This window comes from Phymastichus coffea, unplaced genomic scaffold (genome assembly GCF_024137745.1).
Source record: "Phymastichus coffea isolate CEN01 unplaced genomic scaffold, Cenicafe_Pcof_1.1 PCOF00078, whole genome shotgun sequence".
NCBI lineage: Eukaryota > Metazoa > Arthropoda > Insecta > Hymenoptera > Eulophidae > Phymastichus > Phymastichus coffea.
The window spans coordinates 34,610-52,697 of NW_026706889.1; the positions used below are offsets into that span (position 1 = coordinate 34,610).

At 51.1% G+C, this 18,088-nt stretch overlaps 3 protein-coding genes across 10 annotated transcripts in view; 2 read left to right on the top strand and 1 right to left on the bottom strand.

The window, feature by feature from the left end:
• Positions 1-8,027, bottom strand: LOC131668520 (uncharacterized). 8 transcript variants are annotated; one of them, XR_009302289.1, is made up of 22 exons: positions 6,076-6,215; positions 5,771-5,860; positions 5,394-5,680; positions 5,180-5,300; positions 4,970-5,094; positions 4,731-4,863; positions 4,461-4,652; positions 4,217-4,348; positions 4,028-4,140; positions 3,858-3,955; positions 3,624-3,773; positions 3,454-3,551; positions 2,787-3,397; positions 2,621-2,713; positions 2,398-2,545; positions 1,851-2,328; positions 1,298-1,790; positions 1,135-1,215; positions 956-1,077; positions 603-643; positions 464-529; positions 239-378 (listed from the first exon to the last, which is right to left on the bottom strand). XR_009302289.1 is itself a non-coding variant. In XM_058942777.1 (20 exons), the coding sequence occupies exons 2-20, from the start codon at positions 5,795-5,797 to the stop codon at positions 113-115; spliced, it is 3,528 nt and encodes a 1,175-aa protein (XP_058798760.1). In that variant the 5' UTR covers positions 5,798-5,860; positions 6,076-6,215; the 3' UTR covers positions 1-112. The 8 variants fall into 8 exon arrangements, 3 of the variants coding, with proteins under 3 accessions (XP_058798760.1, XP_058798759.1, XP_058798761.1); XR_009302288.1 differs by lacking the exons at positions 464-529; positions 603-643; positions 6,076-6,215 and adding exons at positions 12-150; positions 7,475-8,027 and having other exon boundaries at positions 208-378; XR_009302285.1 differs by lacking the exons at positions 464-529; positions 603-643 and adding an exon at positions 12-150 and having other exon boundaries at positions 208-378.
• Positions 6,936-18,088, top strand: part of LOC131668519 (ankyrin-2-like) — a 22,730-nt gene continuing 11,577 nt past the window's right edge. Inside the window, exons 1-19 of the mRNA XM_058942774.1 lie at positions 6,936-7,063; positions 8,525-8,626; positions 8,742-8,874; positions 8,941-9,260; positions 9,323-9,451; positions 9,517-10,209; positions 10,290-10,436; positions 10,964-11,113; positions 11,174-11,314; positions 11,379-11,534; positions 11,630-11,926; positions 11,994-12,249; positions 12,305-12,424; positions 12,487-12,568; positions 12,644-12,868; positions 13,004-13,149; positions 13,217-13,820; positions 13,903-14,041; positions 14,100-14,502. Of these exons, the coding sequence (XP_058798757.1) occupies positions 7,019-7,063; positions 8,525-8,626; positions 8,742-8,874; positions 8,941-9,260; positions 9,323-9,451; positions 9,517-10,209; positions 10,290-10,436; positions 10,964-11,113; positions 11,174-11,314; positions 11,379-11,534; positions 11,630-11,926; positions 11,994-12,249; positions 12,305-12,424; positions 12,487-12,568; positions 12,644-12,868; positions 13,004-13,149; positions 13,217-13,820; positions 13,903-14,041; positions 14,100-14,502 (4,288 nt within the window). The 5' untranslated portion in view covers positions 6,936-7,018. The remainder of the gene's footprint in view (positions 7,064-8,524; positions 8,627-8,741; positions 8,875-8,940; positions 9,261-9,322; positions 9,452-9,516; positions 10,210-10,289; positions 10,437-10,963; positions 11,114-11,173; positions 11,315-11,378; positions 11,535-11,629; positions 11,927-11,993; positions 12,250-12,304; positions 12,425-12,486; positions 12,569-12,643; positions 12,869-13,003; positions 13,150-13,216; positions 13,821-13,902; positions 14,042-14,099; positions 14,503-18,088) is intronic.
• Positions 14,534-17,854, top strand: LOC131668525 (uncharacterized). Its single transcript, XM_058942788.1, has 2 exons — positions 14,534-15,453; positions 15,750-17,854. Exon 2 carries the CDS (start codon positions 15,898-15,900, stop codon positions 16,813-16,815), a length of 918 nt encoding a protein of 305 aa, XP_058798771.1. The 5' UTR covers positions 14,534-15,453; positions 15,750-15,897; the 3' UTR covers positions 16,816-17,854.

Sequence of the window (18,088 nt, forward strand, 5' to 3'; positions counted from 1 at the left end):
TATAAAATATTTCACTACTCAAGTCTAATTGTCCTGTAGAAAGATGTTGAATTGTTTGTACGAAAATATGGTGCTTTGTTATCTTCGTTCGTAAAAATTTAGCTAACATAAATCACATTTTAACTCCAGCTTCGTGTTCTGAAAACAAAACTAACATTTCAAGTTTATTTAACTTTTCAACGAGTTTCAATGCTAATAAAAATCTACCTGAGTATCAATGATAATCCAAAATTTACCAAGAATTTATCTTATTATCTAAAGACATAAAAATAAATGTCTTATTCTTCTATTTGATGATTTTTCAACTTTTTTTCCAGGAAATTGATAATTCAAAGTCTTTTGGAAAACTAATTGTGTAACTACTTTTTTTTAAATCATCTGAATCAGGAATAAAAATATAAATTTCGTGTTCGTTAAAATATTACATCTATCTTACGTGGTCAAAAATCAAGTTTATATTTACTTGCAAGAAGGTTATAGCGGACAATTATTTATTAATTTTTTTTTTTTTTTTTGTAGATTTTATAATCTGAAATATATGGTAAATAACTGAATAGTAATTGAATATTTTTAATTGCTAGTGGTAGTGAGGCAAAACTCACATTTTATGTGCTCCCGTCACTTACGAAATAGCGTATCACATCTGTATTTATAAATAAAACATATCGTAAATGCTGATTTCTTTTCAAAATTCTATTCAAACAAAATCTTGCTCTTTTAAAAATGATTTTTTTAACCAATAAAAATAACTATGCTATATCTCCCAAACTCTAACACCTGTTTGTTCAACTGTTACGATTAAATGTTTGTGGCAACGAGTAAATAAAAGAAAACATAAAAATAACTAGAGTTATAGTGTTCAGAGATTGGGACATTGACCTTTATAACATATATTAAAAATATAGCTGTTGCATAAAAGCGATAAAACAGAAAGAAACTACAAGTATAAACATACGTAAACGCTGACTTTGCTGGATATGTGGCTTGGCCTCTTCCATGATTCGGCTGACCGGTATACCAGTCAGCGCATCATTACGCTCTTTTCGAATCTTGGCAATTGCTTCAATGACGTCACACCTGGGAAAAAGTTTTTAATAAATTTCTCGTTTTGAATCTGCGCGTTGTTCGACTTACTCCATTGCACCAGGAAATTTCTTTAACAGCATTTTTACCAATCCATCCATACCAACTTTCTTTTGCAGCTTGGAATCGTTTCTGAAATATAATTAACGAGTAACGTGGTGGCTTTACAGCTCATCGTTCATAACGTATCGTCATATCAGAATTCATTGCATACCTTGTTGTAAGTGTAGTGATATCAGATCTATCGTCACGTATAGATACTGAATCTTTGATGCTATACCCATTTGTTACAGTTTTTATAGCAGAATCAACTTTGTCGTCTTTAACTTGATTTGCCATCTTTGTAATTGGTACTATAACGTTCTCGGATGATTTTTCGAGATTTCGCTGTTCGTCTTTGACTAACGACTCGGAGGCTGCCGTCTCCATCTCTTTGTGCTCCACTTCAGCAGTAGATTTTTCAGATTTCGATTTTTCCTTGACGTTCAAAGCAATCGTTTTAAAGGCTTCTCTCATCTGCGCTAATTTGTCCTTGAAAGTGTCGATCTTTTCACCTTCCTTGGTCAACTTTTCCAAGTCAGGAATAGCATTCTCTTTGTCTTTGTCCTTACTGGTCGGAGTTTCGACGGTAGCTTTGACTGACACGCTTGGCTCAATGCCAATAGGCTCAGCTTGTTCAACCTTGTGATCGTCTACTGAAGCAGAAGCTACAAAAAGTTCAAATTGTATTGTCAAAGGACTCTGTTCGCCATAATGATGCGACTTACCTTGACTCTTAGTTGTTAATGACGGCAGTTGCGATGCTGGAATAGCCTGCTGAAGAGTTAAATTCGGTGGAGGGCCGGCAGTCCGTGGTGTCGTCTGATGATAAATCGGTATGGGAGAGATGCCGACCAGGGGTGTAGTTGGCACAGTGGACTGGCCACCGGTGTAAACTGGTGCATAGGGATACTGCTGCACGTATCCCGCCTGTATGGGACTGTAGGTCTGCGACTGAGCAGCAGAATGCATTTGGTACTGCATCGCCTGCGTAGCCGCTTGCGTAGCTGCCTGCGCTTTAAGCACGTAACCCTGCATCATCTGATAATGATGTCTGCAGCATGTCGTCAAAACGCTAAGAACAACGTCGCACAGTTTCTCGCAGGGAGCATTTGGAATCGCTGGAGTTTTCAGATTGATGTCGGTCATTTTGAACTTGTCCTCTTTATCATCATGTAGTTCATTCAGTACTTTCGAGTATTCCGACTAAAAGACATGCGACATTTCCCGGTAAATTAGCATTTTTCACGTTAGCTTTCATTAATTAGTTCATACCTTAAGTTCATTTGCAGCCGCTTGGAGTAATTCCAATCTTGTCAGCCACTTGGAATTGTCGAAGAAACTTTTGATGTTCATAGTCTTTTCCATCCAAGCGTTCACTTTGTCAGTGATTTCCACAAAGTCGGAGCACTGATCAAGGTATCTAAGTATACAAGCAGGCATTAGATCAAATAATAGTAATTTTTATATTTTTATATATCTGGCGTAAGTTCATTACCCTGCGAGTATATGTTTATTGCTTGAGTACTGAGTATTCAATAATTTATTCAGCAATGCCATTTTAGTTTCAATTTCCGCTTTCAAGGATTTTCTGAAATGAGAGAGCATGCATGCAGTGCATATCAAATTATTTGAATTATAATTTAAAGTCTTGTAATAACAACGTTAAGATATCCGTTTTGCTTTCCCATTCCTCGTTAACAGCTTGTTGCAACAGTATATATTCTTCTTGGAATAACTTCATAAACTCTGTACGCTTAGCCTCAGGATCCTCAAGCTCTTCTAATTTTGCTTCCAAGTCCATCTTTTCTTTCATTACTTTTACAAGTTCTTCTTTAGTTTTGAAATTTTCTTCTTTCATGTTATCGTAACCTTTTTGAAAGTCAGTCATTGTTTCAAACAATTGTTCACATTGCTTTATTTTTTCTTGATAACTGTTGTATTCTTTTTTGAAATTTTCTATATTGGAGTCTTTATTTGCAATCTCTTTCCTTAGGTTAGCATTTTCATCTATTATTTTTTCCATATCACTTTCGAGTTTAGTTATGTAATCTTTTAGCTGATTATTTTCATGTCCTTTAGAGAAATTTGGAGGAGCTTGCATGAAATCAAACTTCGCACACGACTCAAGTGACTGAGGTGTGAATGAATTTGTAATATTCTTCGTATGTTCCATTACATCGTTACCATCAACTATATCATGAACAAAATCGTCGACTTTAAAATCATAATGATTTTTATAATTGTCAGACAAGTTTATATTGAAATTAGGTTCCTAAAATTAAAATACAATTTTAATTTCTGTAGAAAATAGCGCATATTTCAGATTACCTGTAAATTAAAATTTTGTATATGCTCTGTATTTTCGGCAGAATCTACAAACACTTCATCTTTGTCGTTCATTAATTCATAATAAACATCGTCAATATCTGATTTTATGAAAAACAAATATATACATAAATATTTTATAATTAAAAAAAAAATAGAATAATAACATTTACATGATGCGCTGTCATCATCAAAGTTTTGTGCCTTGAAATTATCATTTGACTGGTTTATGATTTCTTCGGTACATACATCAGAGTTATATGAAGTATCTTTATTACTTAGTATTTCAAAGTTATTTGTTTGTAGTAAAAAACCTAATATATCTATTAAAATTGAAATGAGTTATGAAATATCACAAGAAAAAATGAATAGATTTCAAAGAATGAATGTCAAATATTTTGTATTACCCAAATCTTTTAGATGCAAGTCTTGATAATATTCATTAAATTTTGAATAAACATCATGAATTGTTACACGATTCTTTTTAATATAATCGATAAAGAAGCTTAAAAAAAAATAAGATAACTTGATAAATTGAAATAAAAGTTATTATACAAAATTGAGAAGAAATATTTACGAAAGCAAAAAACTCTTTTCACCGGCAACTTCTGAAATCTCATTTGAGAAATCTACATCCACCACTGTATCCTTAACAACTATTATTTGTGATTCATTGTAATAGTGAACATCCTAAAATTATAGTAAAGAAAATTTGCTAATAACAATTACTATCTGATTAACAATGACTTAATCAGCAGATACATACATCTTTGTTGCAAAGATCTTTTGCTTCTGGTACTGTAGCTATCGATCTTGCTAAAGAATCCAACAACTGTTGTTGTATAGAATCACTCGAAATAGGATTTCCAGACTTTTTAGAAGTTGGATTAAGTTTAAACTGAAAGTATGTGAAAAACAATATAAATAAATAATACAGTGTAAGACAGAACTAATCCAGTAAGCTTAAAATAATAGTTATTTTTGAATTACAAGTTAAAATAATCAGAAACCTTTTTAATAGCCCCTTTGGAAGTGTTTTTGTCATTTTTATCTTGAGGTTTAACAGGCCATGTAGTAGAAGGATTTTCCTTAATATGAGCTTTGATTTCTCCTTTCTGATCGATTACCTGAATAGATGATATAACACAAGCAGTATCACCATTTAAACAATTAGGAGTAGAGCATTTGTCTCCTAAAACATCCTATGGTGAAAAAGAAGACAAAAAATATGTAAACAGAAACAACTAATTGAGCTAAGTCAATATAATACGAGCACTTACCTTGTCCGACACTTTTGATATTGGATACAACTCATCTTTCTTCATTTTCCAACAATATTGATGGAATTTTAATACGCATGGCTGGTTCTTATTATTACAGTTAACAATAACCATGCCATTAAATGCTGGATCTCTAAAATAATAAGATGTTTGAATTACATAAAAATAATTTGCTAGAGGTTTTGGTAAGGTATGAACGACCGTATATTAATAAAAAATAATTTGAAAAATATTCTTACTTCAAAAATATATTTTTGCTAGGTATAACATATGGTTTTGCAACATAGTTACAATCTGGATAACTGCAAATAGCATCTGGTTGATGATAAGCTAAACATTCTTCTTTGATTTTTAACCATGTTTCCTGAAACATTTTTTTATATTTAAAATAGTACAGTTATGGTTACGATTAATTAGAGCACGAAATTAGAAAATGAAATTAAACTTACGTCATTCTTACTTGTTGGCCTGATTGGACTTTTAGTTCCAGGAATGTAAAATGTTTCTAATGTTGGATTCTTAGTGAAGATTAAATCTGCATTTCTAAATTCCATTTCCGCTAGTTCGAACCTGTAAAGATTGACCAAAATTATGAATTGATATAAACATCCATGTTTGCTCTCTCATACTTTGTTTAGATAACTAAAATAATACAAGTCTTACCTAAAAAGCTTACAGTGGGTTTGAGCTAATAAACAGTATAAAGCAGGAAAACGATTCTTAATACTCCTATCCATCGTTTGCAACATATTAACAACTTCTACCATATCTTCTAGTTTATCAGACTCATAGAGGCAGCAACAAATCATATATTTCAGTATACAAACCACCATTTTGCTCATGTTTGATTCTGTAACTACTTTAAGAGCATCATTGTAAAAAAATAGAGCTTTCTGAAATTGTTTTTCCAGATATAGCGCAGATGCACTTTTCACTAAGCTTTCATACTTCTAAAATACACAATGATAAGAATGAAGTATATTGATCAGTGAAAAAAACTGAGATTATCAAGTATTTTTCCACGCAAAAATTGTACTTACAGCTTTTGTTTCTGCGTTACTGCCCATTTTTAAGAAATTGCTTTGTCTACGGGTTTCGTAAAAAATTACGAATATCTAACAATTACTGGTCTGAAATATAATCATACAAAGAATACAAAGAATACAAAGAAATGTACAAAACGTACGCTCTTTCAAAACAATAAACGTATGACTTGGAAAATGTCGGCGTGTTCGAGTTACGCAGAACAGAGGTAGCAATGGATAAACAGGAATGTACGAGTCGTCGAGTATTGAAAGTGCAGACGGATAAAGGAATAAAAAGTTAATAAAAATCGCCAACTTACGTCAACTCGCAACAGACGAACAACACCAGATGCAATTCTTTTCTTCGCTCAACTAATTTCAAAGATCATTTCTGCAGCATCACTAATAAATCTTACTTATCGCGCATTCGCGAACATTCAATCGAAACCCAAAATCACACTGCAGGATGAAACTCGAGTCGCGCCGATGTTTGAAACGAAACAAAGAACTGACTACCGGTCGGCGCGTTATCTCGGAAGAGCGAGCCACGACACTGCGCCGACGTGTGCGCATACACTGTATCGAAGAAGAAAGAAATTGAAATCGGAAGCGCGGCAGAAATTGGTCCCGCCAATTCTCCAGCGCGACTGCGATGAACTGCCTCCTTGAAATGTCCAAGAGCTACTCGAGTTTTGAGAATTTGTCGACTACAGAGTATACGACGGTGCTGCCGACTTGTGTGTTGATAATCGTGGTCGGCACTCGGACACGCCGTAGGTTAAGATATTATTGTTTTCCATTGCCCGAATTTTTGTTCTCGTGCTCACGGGAATTCGAATACATATAGGCGAAAGTGTATGTATACAGAGACTGGCATAGAGGCAGGCGCGGCCACGGGAATGCGCTTGTCGTCGTCGATCTCCCGCGCTCCGCGGCCGGACTCGATAGCGCGCTTCCTTTATTTTTACGTGGAATCGAAAAGACAGGAAGAACTGGCGGTCCGCACGTGGTCGTTCTGCCGGCACCTGCGGCATATCGCTATTAGAAGCGGGGGCGCGCTCGAGAATGGCACGAGGACGAAACGGGGGCGACGAGCCAGGCGGTGATGTTGCGAGTGCGTTCAAGCGCTTATAAATAAACACACGCGGAGGGAGAGGGTCTCGGAGTGCGTCCGTTCCGCGGCGGCTGCAGTGGCGGCGGCGGCGGCGGCTAGAGAAGAGACGACCACTGGCTTTAGGCTAGTCTGACCGCCGCAGCCGCACCATGCCCTGGCCCAGCGACGATCATCCGGCCATTCTCAGGCTGCAGGTACTGTCTGACCAGACGCCGGCCCCCACTCGCTTTGCCTGCTACGCCTAGAGCTCTCTCCACTGCGCTAAGTACATCTCTGATTTTCTTTGCGATTGGCCAACCGCTGCGGACTGCCGAAAGCGCTGGTCGAGCCCCCACCGTGGCGGTGTCGATCGCGAGCATGCAGAGCTTTCACCGAGCGAAACCACTTGGCGCGCGCATTGCGCAACGCCGAGACGGCACTCGGCGGCGACCTGCGCCCGCCCGAGCGCACACGGTCGTGCTTGTGAGGGCGCGGGCAGTCGCGCGGCTCGGCTCGCTCGTATTTATAAAACATAGCGCTGCGTAGCGCGCTATAAATAAAGCGCTGGCCGTTGGCGATCGAGCCGTTGCCGCGGTCCGCGAGCATCGATCGAGTCCCGCACTCACCGTGGTTGCCGCGTTCGTGGGGAGGTCGAGGCGGCGAGCGCGAGGGCGCCGCGCCGCTGTCGCTTCAGCCGCATCTATTCGGCCTGAGCCGCCGGCCGCGGCTTATATTGATCCGGCAGGGCCGTAGTGCGTAGGCCGGCGCGCCTCCGCCCCTCGCCCGTGCTTCGACCGAAGAGGTCCGCCGAGAACTCCGTCGGCGAAGCGCGACGTCGGCGTGTCTCGGCGCTCGTCGGATTCTGGTGCCAGACTTCGGATAGCGGTCGAGCGGTCGTACGGTCGAGCGCCGACGAAGGCCAAGAACGACGCGCAAACGGGCAGCGCGGGCGAGAGGCGCGAGCGGCGCGCAGCCGCAGCGCGACCCGACGATGACAGCCGGGTGGGGTGGGGGAGGCCGCGGCAACCCCCGAGCGTCCCGGCGCCCTTCGCCCGCGCTGCCGCTCTCGCCTCCCCGTCTCTGCGGCTAGTTCGCGCGAAGCCGGTGCCCCGTGCCCACGTCGGCCTTCTCGCCGGCTTCGTTCTAGGTACGCGCGAGTGCGCGCGGTCGCCAGCAGTCAGCAGAAGCGCAGCAGGATGGTGACGGACGGGGGCGCAAGCCAGGTTGGTGCAAGCTCCACGGGGGCCAGCCCCGCCGCGCGCGGAACGTAGCTGCGCGTGACTCATCGCCGCCGCCAGCGCGGCATCCTTGCGTATCGATTGCCGCTCTCCCTCGAGTCGCCTCCCCGTCGACCATTGTTGGCCGCGAGGAGAGCCGCGGCCGCCCGCGCGCCGCTCTGCTCCCGCCTGGTGCGCGTTTGCCGACGGGACGCGGGCGACGCGGCCCCGAGGGGGCCTCGGCAAATGCGAACCGCGAGCCGCGAGCCGCGAGCCGCGAGCCGCCAGCCGCCAGCCGGGCGGCACTCAATCGGTCGACCGCGCCGTCGGCCATGCAGCTCTCGAATCGAGCATGGGCCGCAGAAGCCATCTGTCGGCGCTGCACGAGTGGTCGAGTGCAGGCGGCCAGAGCAACGGTCTCTGCAGATTAGCGACGATAACGCGCCTCGCTGATTGCAGAGTGATGCCACGACGGCGTTCCTGCGGGCCGCGAGGTCGGGTAACCTCGAGAAGGTGAAGGAGTTTCTGGACAGCCACCTGGACATCAACACGGCCAACTCGGTGAGTAGCAGGGGTCCGCGAGCCGCCGGCGCTCGCCGCTTCCGACCGTTCCGCTTCGTCGTTCCGCAAGCTGCAACTAAAAGCTTTGATTCATCGAATAAAGTATTGTCTCCAGAACGGACTGAACGCCTTGCACTTGGCGTCCAAAGATGGCCACTTGGAGATCGTGCAGGAGCTGCTGAAGCGCGGCGCCCTCGTGGACGCGGCCACGAAGAAGGGAAACACGGCGCTGCACATAGCCTCGCTGGGTAACGTGAGGGAGGTGGCGCGCGCTAGCCGGGCGGCCGATGTCACGTGCTGGTTTGTTTGCGCAGCCGGGCAAGAGGAGGTGGTGCGGCTGCTGATCCAAAGTGGCGCGCAGGTGAACATTCAGTCGCAGAACGGCTTCACGCCGCTGTACATGGCCGCGCAGGAGAACCATGACCAGGTGGTGAAGCTGCTGCTGGGCAACGGGGCCAATCAGAGCCTGGCGACCGAGGACGGCTTCACGCCGCTGGCGGTAGCCATGCAGCAAGGCCACGACAAGGTAGTGAGCGTGCTACTAGAGAACGACTCGAAGGGCAAGGTGCGCCTGCCGGCGCTGCACATCGCCGCCAAGAAGGATGACTGCAAGGCGGCCGAGCTGCTGCTGCAGGTGAGACCGTAGGGCGCGAGTCGCGAGTCGTGAGGTCCGAGCTGATCGCCCGGCCATTTCAGAACGAGCACAATCCGGACGTGACGTCCAAGAGCGGCTTCACGCCACTGCACATCGCCGCGCACTACGGCAACGAGGACATCGCGCGGCTGCTCATCAAGCGCGGCGCGGACGTGAACTTCCTGGCGCGGGTGAGTAGACGGTTGGCGGCGGTGGCCCGGGGCGCGACGGTGACTGACCGGGGCCCGGTCCGCAGCACAACATCAGTCCGCTGCACGTGGCGGCCAAGTGGGGCAAGGGCGGCATGGTGCGCGTACTGCTGGAGAGCGGCGCGGCCATCGACGCGAAGACGCGCGACGGCCTGACGCCGCTGCACTGCGCGGCGCGCTCCGGCCACGAGGAGGTGCTGGGCGCGCTGCTGGAGCGCCAGGCGCCGATCTCGGCGCGCACGAAGAACGGCCTCGCGCCGCTGCACATGGCCGCGCAGGGCGACCACGTGGAGGCAGCGCGCGTGCTGCTCTTCCACCGCGCACCCGTGGACGAGGTGACCGTGGACTACCTGACGGCGCTGCACGTGGCGGCGCACTGCGGCCACGTGCGCGTGGCCAAGCTGCTGCTCGACCGGCGCGCCGACCCGAACGCGCGCGCGCTCAACGGCTTCACGCCGCTGCACATTGCCTGCAAGAAGAACCGGCTTAAGCTGGTGGAGCTGCTGCTCAAGCACGGCGCCTCGATCGAGTCGACCACCGAGTCGGGCCTCACGCCGCTGCACGTGGCCAGCTTCATGGGTGCCATGAACATCGTCATCTTCCTGCTGCAACACGAGGCCAGCCCGGACGTGCCGACGTTGCGCGGCGAGAGCCCGCTGCACCTGGCTGCGCGCGCCAACCAGACCGACATCATCCGCATCCTGCTGCGCAACGGAGCCCGCGTGGACGCGCGCGCCAGGGTGAGTGGCCGCCGCCCGCCGCCCGCCGCCCGCCGGCCGCCGTTCGCTCACTCGCCCTCCCTCCCCGACTATGTCCGCAGGAGCAGCAGACGCCGCTGCACATCGCCGCGCGCCTCGGCAACGTCGACATCGTCATGCTGCTGCTGCAGCACGGCGCGGCCGTCGACACCGCCACCAAGGACATGTACACCGCGCTGCACATCGCCGCCAAGGAGGGCCAGGACGAGGTAACCGGTCGGCTCGGCCTCGTGCGCCGCATCGACGAGCGCAACCTGCGGTTCCTCCACTGGAGCCGCTGCCGCGAGTATCTCATTTGACGCTCTCCACCTGTTTTTTACATGGCCCGCGCATTTTTTATTCGCCTTGTGTCTCGCCCTGCCCCCTCGCGTGCCCCGATGTGTACAATAAAGCGCCACTTCCACGCCACTCTCTCGCTCTCTCTCTCTCTCTTTCTTTTTTTTTCTCTCTACCCCTCTCCATCCCTCCTTCCCGTGTTTCCTCTTCTCGTTTTTCCCTTCTTTCGTCCGACGTGTCCAGCTCATTTTTCGTTGTAGCACCGCTCTTATGATTTTGGCTCTTCGGCCACTCAGCGCTAGCGGAGGTAAGCCTTGTGCACTGCTATTATTTTGCTCCCGCCCTGCTCCGATCCCACGTTTCTCATTCACGCCCGTCTTCACTAACCACTTGCTGTGCTCGAAGCGCGCTGCGCTCCTCGATCCGAACCGGCACTCATTCGCCGTCTCGCGCTTGCCAGGTGGCCGCTATCCTCGTTGACAACGGCGCGTCAGTGAAGAGCACCACGAAGAACGGCTTCACGCCGCTGCATATCGCCGCCAAGTACGGTAACATCAACGTGGCTAAGATACTGCTGCAGAAGGAGAGCAGACTGGACGCGCAGGGCAAGGTATTTGCAGCGCCAGCACGCCTCGCCGCCTCGACTGCAGCTTCACTACTTGGCTTTCAGAATGACATCACGGCTCTGTTGCTGGCTTGTCACTACGACCACCCAAACGTGGCGCAGCTGCTGCTGGAGAGGGGCGCCTCGCCTCACTTGGCTTCCCAGAACGGACAGACGCCGCTTCACATCGCGGCCCGCAAGAACCAGGTAGAGCAGCGAGCGTCGAGCGGCGCCCCGGTAATCGCACTTTCACGCTGACCCGTGTGCACAGATGGACATCACCACGACGCTGCTGGAGCACGGGGCCAAGGCCAACGTCGAGTCCAAGGCGGGCTTCACGCCGCTGCACTTGAGCGCCCAGAAGGGCCACTACGACATGACCAATCTGTTGATCGAGCACGGCGCCGACCCCAATCACAAAGCTAAGGTACGGGCGTACGCTGCCTCCCATTGCCGCAGGCACGCTGCTACTCGCACACTCTGACTCGCGTGCTCGCGTTTCGTTCGATCGACACTGCGCAGAACGGACTCACGGCACTGCACCTCTGCGCGCAAGAGGACTTCATCAACGTGGCCTCGATCCTGGTGAAAAACGGCGCGGACGTGGAGAGCGAGACGGAGACGGGTTACCGGCCGATCCACGTGGCCGCCCACTTTGGCAACCTGTCGATGATACGCTTCCTGCTGAAGCACGGCGCCGCCATGGACGTGAGCACCAAACAGAGCTACACGCCGCTGCACCAGGCCGCCCAGCAGGGTCACGTCCACGTCGTCTCGGCGCTCGTCGAGGCCAAGGCCTCGCACCGCGCGCGCACCAACGTAAGCGCGCCCGGCCCGGTCGTCGCACTGACCCCGCGCGCCGCGCTGACCCGCGCCTCTTTTGCAGGACGGCCTGACCGCGCTCAACGTGGCCCAAAAGCTGGGATACATCTCGGTCATGGAGGTGCTCAAGGGGCTCGTCTACGACGGCCTCACGCCCGACAACAAGAACTGGGAGGAGAAATACCGAGTGATCGCCCCCGAAAGCCTGCAGGACGCGAGCCTCATGTCCGACTCGGACGACGAGGGAGGTCGGTATGGGGCGCGTCGTTCGGCGCTGGGACGCCCTCCAGACGGGAGCCGCTCTCGACGCTCGCCCGGCGGCCGACGCCTCGAACGCCACTCGGCTGAGAGCAGACGCCTGATGTCTGTCCACAGGTTCGGACGCGCTGATCAGCGAGCAGCCGTACCGCTACCTCACCGCCGACCTGATGAAGAGCCTGCGCGACGACTCGCTGCCGATCGACGTGACCAGGGACGACCCGCTGCACAAGCAACGTGGGTGTGCCCCTGCGCGCTCGCTCGCCGCGTGCTCACCGCCTGTGCTTTGCCTGTTGCAGTCTCTCACGAGGAGAAGCAGCAGTTCGTGCAGAGCAGCAACTACTGCGCCGCCGAGACCTTCGACAGCAGCGACTGCGCGAGGTGAGTTGCTCGGCATCGGCCAGCCAGCTCGCCGGAGACGGCCGCTCTGAACGCCCGCGCCGCGCCTGCCCGCAGGTTCCTCGTGAGCTTCCTGGTGGACGCGCGCGGCGGCACGATGAAGGGCTGCCGGCACAGCGGCATCCGGCTGGTCGTGCCGCCCCGGCGAGCCAGCCAGCCGATCCGCGTCACCTGCCGCCTCGTCAGGCCCGGCAAGATGGCCAACCCACCGCCGCTGATGGAGGGCGAGTCGCTGGCGACGCGCGTCATCGAGATGGGTCCCGTCGGCGCCAGCTTCCTGGGGTAAGCCCGTCGCTGGCGCGACAGCGGTGATGCGGGGATGCGGGGATGCGGGGATGCGGGGATGCGGGGATGCGGGGATACGAGGATGCGGGGATGCGAGGATGCGAGGATGACCGAGGCGCCGTTTTCCCGCAGGCCGGTGCTCATCGACGTCCCGCACTTCGCCTCGGTGCAGGCCCAGCACCGGGAGATCATCGTGCTGCGCAGCGAGAACGGCGAGAGCTGGAAGGAGCACGACAACGCTGCCGACAACGACTCGACGCTGCTCGGCACGGCCTTCGGTAGGCAGGCGCCCGGCCGCGCGCACCCCGGAGCGACGCAGCCTGATCGATCGCTTTCCCCCCTTAGATCCGGCGATGAGTGCCGCGCACTCGGGCCGCATCACGCGCATCCTCGCCTCCGAGTTCCCGCAGTACTTCGCCGTGGTTACGCGTATCAGGCAGGAGGTCCACGTGATCGGCTCCGAGGGCGGCGTCCTCGCGTCCAGCGTGGACGCCCAGGTGCAGGCGGTGTTCCCGGCCAACGCCCTCACGAAGAAGATCAAGGTGGGTCTGCAGGCGCACGTGATCCCGGCCGAGCTGACGGCCAAGCTGCTCGGCAATTGCGTGGCCGTATCGCCGGTGGTCACGATCGAGCCGCGCCGGCGCAAGTTCCACAAGCCGATCACGCTGACGCTGCCGGTGCCCCGGGCGGCTAACAAGGGCATGGTCAACCAGTACGGTGCCGACACGCCCACGCTGCGGCTGCTCTGCAGCATCGCCGGCGGCACCAGCGAGGCCCAGTGGGAGGACGTCACCGGCTCCACGCCCCTCAACTTCGCCAGCGACAAGGTCTCCTTCACCACCACCGTCTCGGCCCGCTTCTGGCTCATGGACTGCCGTAACGTGCAGGAGGTGCCCAAGATGGCCTCCGACCTCTACCGCGAGTCGCTCTACGTGCCCTTCATCACCAAGTCAGTGACCACCCCCCGCGCTCCTAGCCACTCGTCTCGTCGCTCGCCACGCGCGTCCGCGCTCATGCGCTTCTACTTGCAGCTTCGTCGTCTACTCCAAGCGGTTGGAGCAGGTGGAGGCCACCCTGAGAATCCTCTGTATGACCGACAGCAAGGATGGCACGCCCACGCTCGAGAAGCAAGAGCGATTCGCCGAGATAGTCAAAAGCCGCGACGTCGAGGTATGCCCTCGCTCATTGCGCGCCCGAGTCCGTACTGCAACCCGCCTCCTTCTTGCAGACGCTCGACGGCAAAGACCTATACATCGAGTTTAGCGGCAACCTGGTGCCTGTGACCAAGTCCGGCCAGCAGCTCAAGCTCACCTTCCGAGCTTTCAGGCAAAACCGACTCTCGTTCCATGTAAAGATCAAGGACGCTCAGCTCGATCCCGTGGCTAGGATGATGTTCATGCGCGAGCCCAAAGTCGCCAAAGGCGAGCCCGCCCAGCAGCCGGTCTGCCTACTCAACATCGTGCTGCCTGACATCGCTTGCCTCGATAACAACAGGACCCTTGAGGACTCCAACATCATTGCGCAAAAAATGGATCTACTCAGGAAGTCTTACCAGATAGACTACAGCGAAGAGAAGAGCGATCGGCCCAAATACACCTCGCCATCAGAGAGCGGCGAGTTCGTTGCTCAAGGTACGTGCCAACTCTGAGCTCCGGCCTCCCGGCTGCTCTTCTCTCCTGTCGGTAATAAGAGGCCTTAACAAACAAATCTGATGTACAGTCGAACCTATCAACGAACGACATTTTATTTGACATGCCTTGCTTTTGACTCCTGATGTACCCAAAGTACTCCAGTCTGCGCGCAAAGTGGCTGTGACACTAACGACATGCGCTGATCACAAGCGCAACCTTGTCTTTACTTGAAGCTTTGATGGGTTCGATCTAGAGTATCGGAGCCGCTTGCCTTCCCTCGTCTTCCGTCGTCCGTCGAAAATCCGAAAATCCGACGAAAGCAGGCGGCGTGCCGACTGGAGTGTGGTTACGTACCAACGACGCCAACCTCCATCGATTTAAGCGTCGTTGTAACATGTTGAAGGTATCATGCGCTGAACCGCTGAGTGAACGAGCTTCCGATACCAAGTGCGCTAACCTCACTGCTCGCCGACTGCAGCATGCGCATACATATGTACAGTGTAAGCACCAGTGCCTGCGCATTATGTCGAGTGTATGAAATGTCAGAGCAATCAAATTCCAACGAGGCAAATCAAACCATCAGTAACCATATTCTTTCTCGTCTATTTCCACTGCGTATTGTTTTCTCGTCTCAACGTTTGGCAGAAACGCTAATCTTGTTAGGGCTTGGCTCGGCTCGGCGCGTGGAAGCGCGCGAGGCTTCGCATAACTCAATTACTCCTAAGAGCATCATCGAATTTTGTCATAAGGCTCCGCCGTTGGCTTTGCACTTGCCGACTAACTTTCTGGCAGAATGAGCTGCCTCCTCGTACTACCAACGCCACACCTCTAAGCGATCTTTGTCTCCTTTAGTCCCAATTTCGTCTTCGATACGCACGCATCGACCAAGTTGTTTGTGCGTCAGCTCGACTCGGAAGCTCGCCGTCATCCCCGTGGCAAAACACTGCAAACGTGAGTGCTGCCTTATTCATCTGTTCAACTGCGTTCGTACTCGGTCAATCAAGTGCATCTTGTTGGTCTGACTACTCCGAAGCAGTTTATTGTGGTCTATCATCATTTGCTGCAAAAAAAATGCTACGCCAGATCCCAAGATGCGCTTGCGGTTGCCAGTTCGTACAACTGTCCGCTCTCTCTCTCTCTCCCTCTCTCTCTCTCTCTCTCTCTCTCTCTCTCTCTCTCTGCTGCTGCTTCTGTCGCAGAGTTGCAGAGCTAGAATGCCGCATTTTCGCTTGGTTGTCTGTTTGCAGGTCGTTTTAGTTGCTCCTCTCGTAGTCCCTGTTCGAGCACGAGAACCGCGCAGGCAGGTTCTTCGCTGTGCGTCCCGAGCGCGGCTCCCAGCAAGCTCGAGAGCAGTCCAAAGAGTAGTCGTTAGCGAACGGACAGATAGTCGGTGGCATGCAGGGTCAGACACTCGAGCGCCAGGCGGCCGAGCTACCCAGCAGCGCCGACCGCAAGGTGCCGCGGTTGCAGCTGCTGAAGAGCGAGGCCGACGGCGGCGGCGACGGGGGCAAGACCAAGCGCAAGGCGCGCTCGACGCGCCGCCGGCTCAACGCCATGATGAGTAACGCCTCGCTGCATTTCTCCGATACCGACTCGGAGGGCGAGCTGCAGGCGCCGCGCGCCGTCACGCCGACCAGGCCGCCGTCGGCGCGGCTCGGCCTCTGCTCCGATAGCCTGCTGCTGCGCCCGACGATCTCGGTCACGCTGGACGCCAGCGGCGACGATTCGTCGCGCGCGAGCGGCGACCGTCGCGGCAGTTTCCTCGACTGCCTGACCGACGTCGACGAGCTGTGTGCGAGCGAGCCCGAGCCGGAGCCGGGGTCAGAGGGCGGCGCCGAGCCGCCGGCCCCGCCGCAGGTCGAGACCGAGCTCGAGGATCTGTCTAGCGACGAGGCCGACGAGCCGTCGATCTACGTGGAGCCGCGTGGCGACATTCTAGTCGACTTTGGCGGCGAGACTATCACCACCAAGGAGGGCGACGGCCCTTTCTCCGTCGAGGTCCGTAACCAGATGTCGCTCGACGACGGACCCAGCGGCGGGCCCGCCCGGGAGCCCGCGCCGGAAATCGCGTTCGCGCCCGCGACCGACAGCGAGGATATGGAGGCTAGCGACGACGACGACGAGGACGTCGTCGGACAACTTGGCTCGGTCGCCTGCGGCTTGCGCGAGGGCGTGGTCGAGGAGCTGGAAGTGCTCGCCGCCTCGCAGATTCTCATGAAGAACTGCAGCAAGACGGACCAACTGCTGGCCGTTAAGGAGCCCGACGACGTGCTCAGCGACGCGGGCCACACCGACATCGAGGATCTCGAGTAGGTCCGCTCGAGCCGCCGCCTCGTCGCGCGCGATACCGATGCTGCCTGATTGTCCTTCGTCCTTCGTACGGCATGCTTCGAGGAGCAGTGACGGTTCATACCATCGTCCTCTTTTCTGTCGATAACACTCTTCTTGTCAACCCGCTTAGACTTTTTATACGAAATGGCTCTCTCGCGACTTGGATTCAATGCAGAACCTATTTTTTGCATCCAATGATTTTTTCGTGCACGTACCTGTTTTTTTTTTTCTGTTTTCTTTTTGCCTTTCGTTTTTACAGACGTCAACGAGTCAACGAGTCATAGCGATTCAATCATTCTGTCCATTCTAAATTATGTATAATTAACTACCACCGCCGTACAACCAGACCAATCAATTAGCTAACGTAACAAGAGCTGTTCGTTGCTCTCCTACTGCTCTGAATTGAGCCACTCTGAAATTTCTTATGTCTAATCTATTTACAGACATAGCTTCCGTTCTCGACACTGTCGCGTTATTTTCAAATAATTCACTTCTGGAAAGCTTCACGTCGTTAACAATGAATGTGACCGAAGTAACCTTACCTCGATAATTAATGATCATTATAGAGTTACTAAACTCGGATACATACTTAATCATATATCTTTCAATTTGGTCAATGTTCAAATCACCATTCCTACCGACGAATACGTCTTACAGAACAAAAACAATGCCAAAGCAACTGAATATACACTAAGTGCAATTAATTTATTTTTAAATATTACCCGAGTTGGATTTTCACATTAGCTTTACCACGTGTTAACTATTTATACACAAGCCACTATTGCTATTCTATAATCGTTAGTTAAATATATCTATATATTTTATCGAACCGTTATGTCTAAAACGTAAAGAGCGTGTTCGCATGAACATTTCATCTTCTATTATCATATAATAAAAGTTTTATTTACTCGAGCATCAAAGTACCTGAATCAACGCTGTTGCAGAGCTGATTGTGCAAGTGAGCCGAAGGGGCTGTTTAGCCACCTGTAAATCCTCCAAATAAATGCAACTTTATCAAACTGTACATGAGATTTTTATTTTAACAATGCTGAATGTAGTTGATGCCCTTGATCGCAGTAGCGTTTACTGCAGCAATTGCAAACAAGTCTGACTTGGTTCACTCAAGTCACATTCTCATTAAAATTTTTTTGCGAATAGTTCAGCTTATCAGTAGAATTAAAATGACTTTCGATAATTAGATGACAAGTATATGGAAAAATTGAAAGGCACCGTATACTACCAATATTATCGTCAA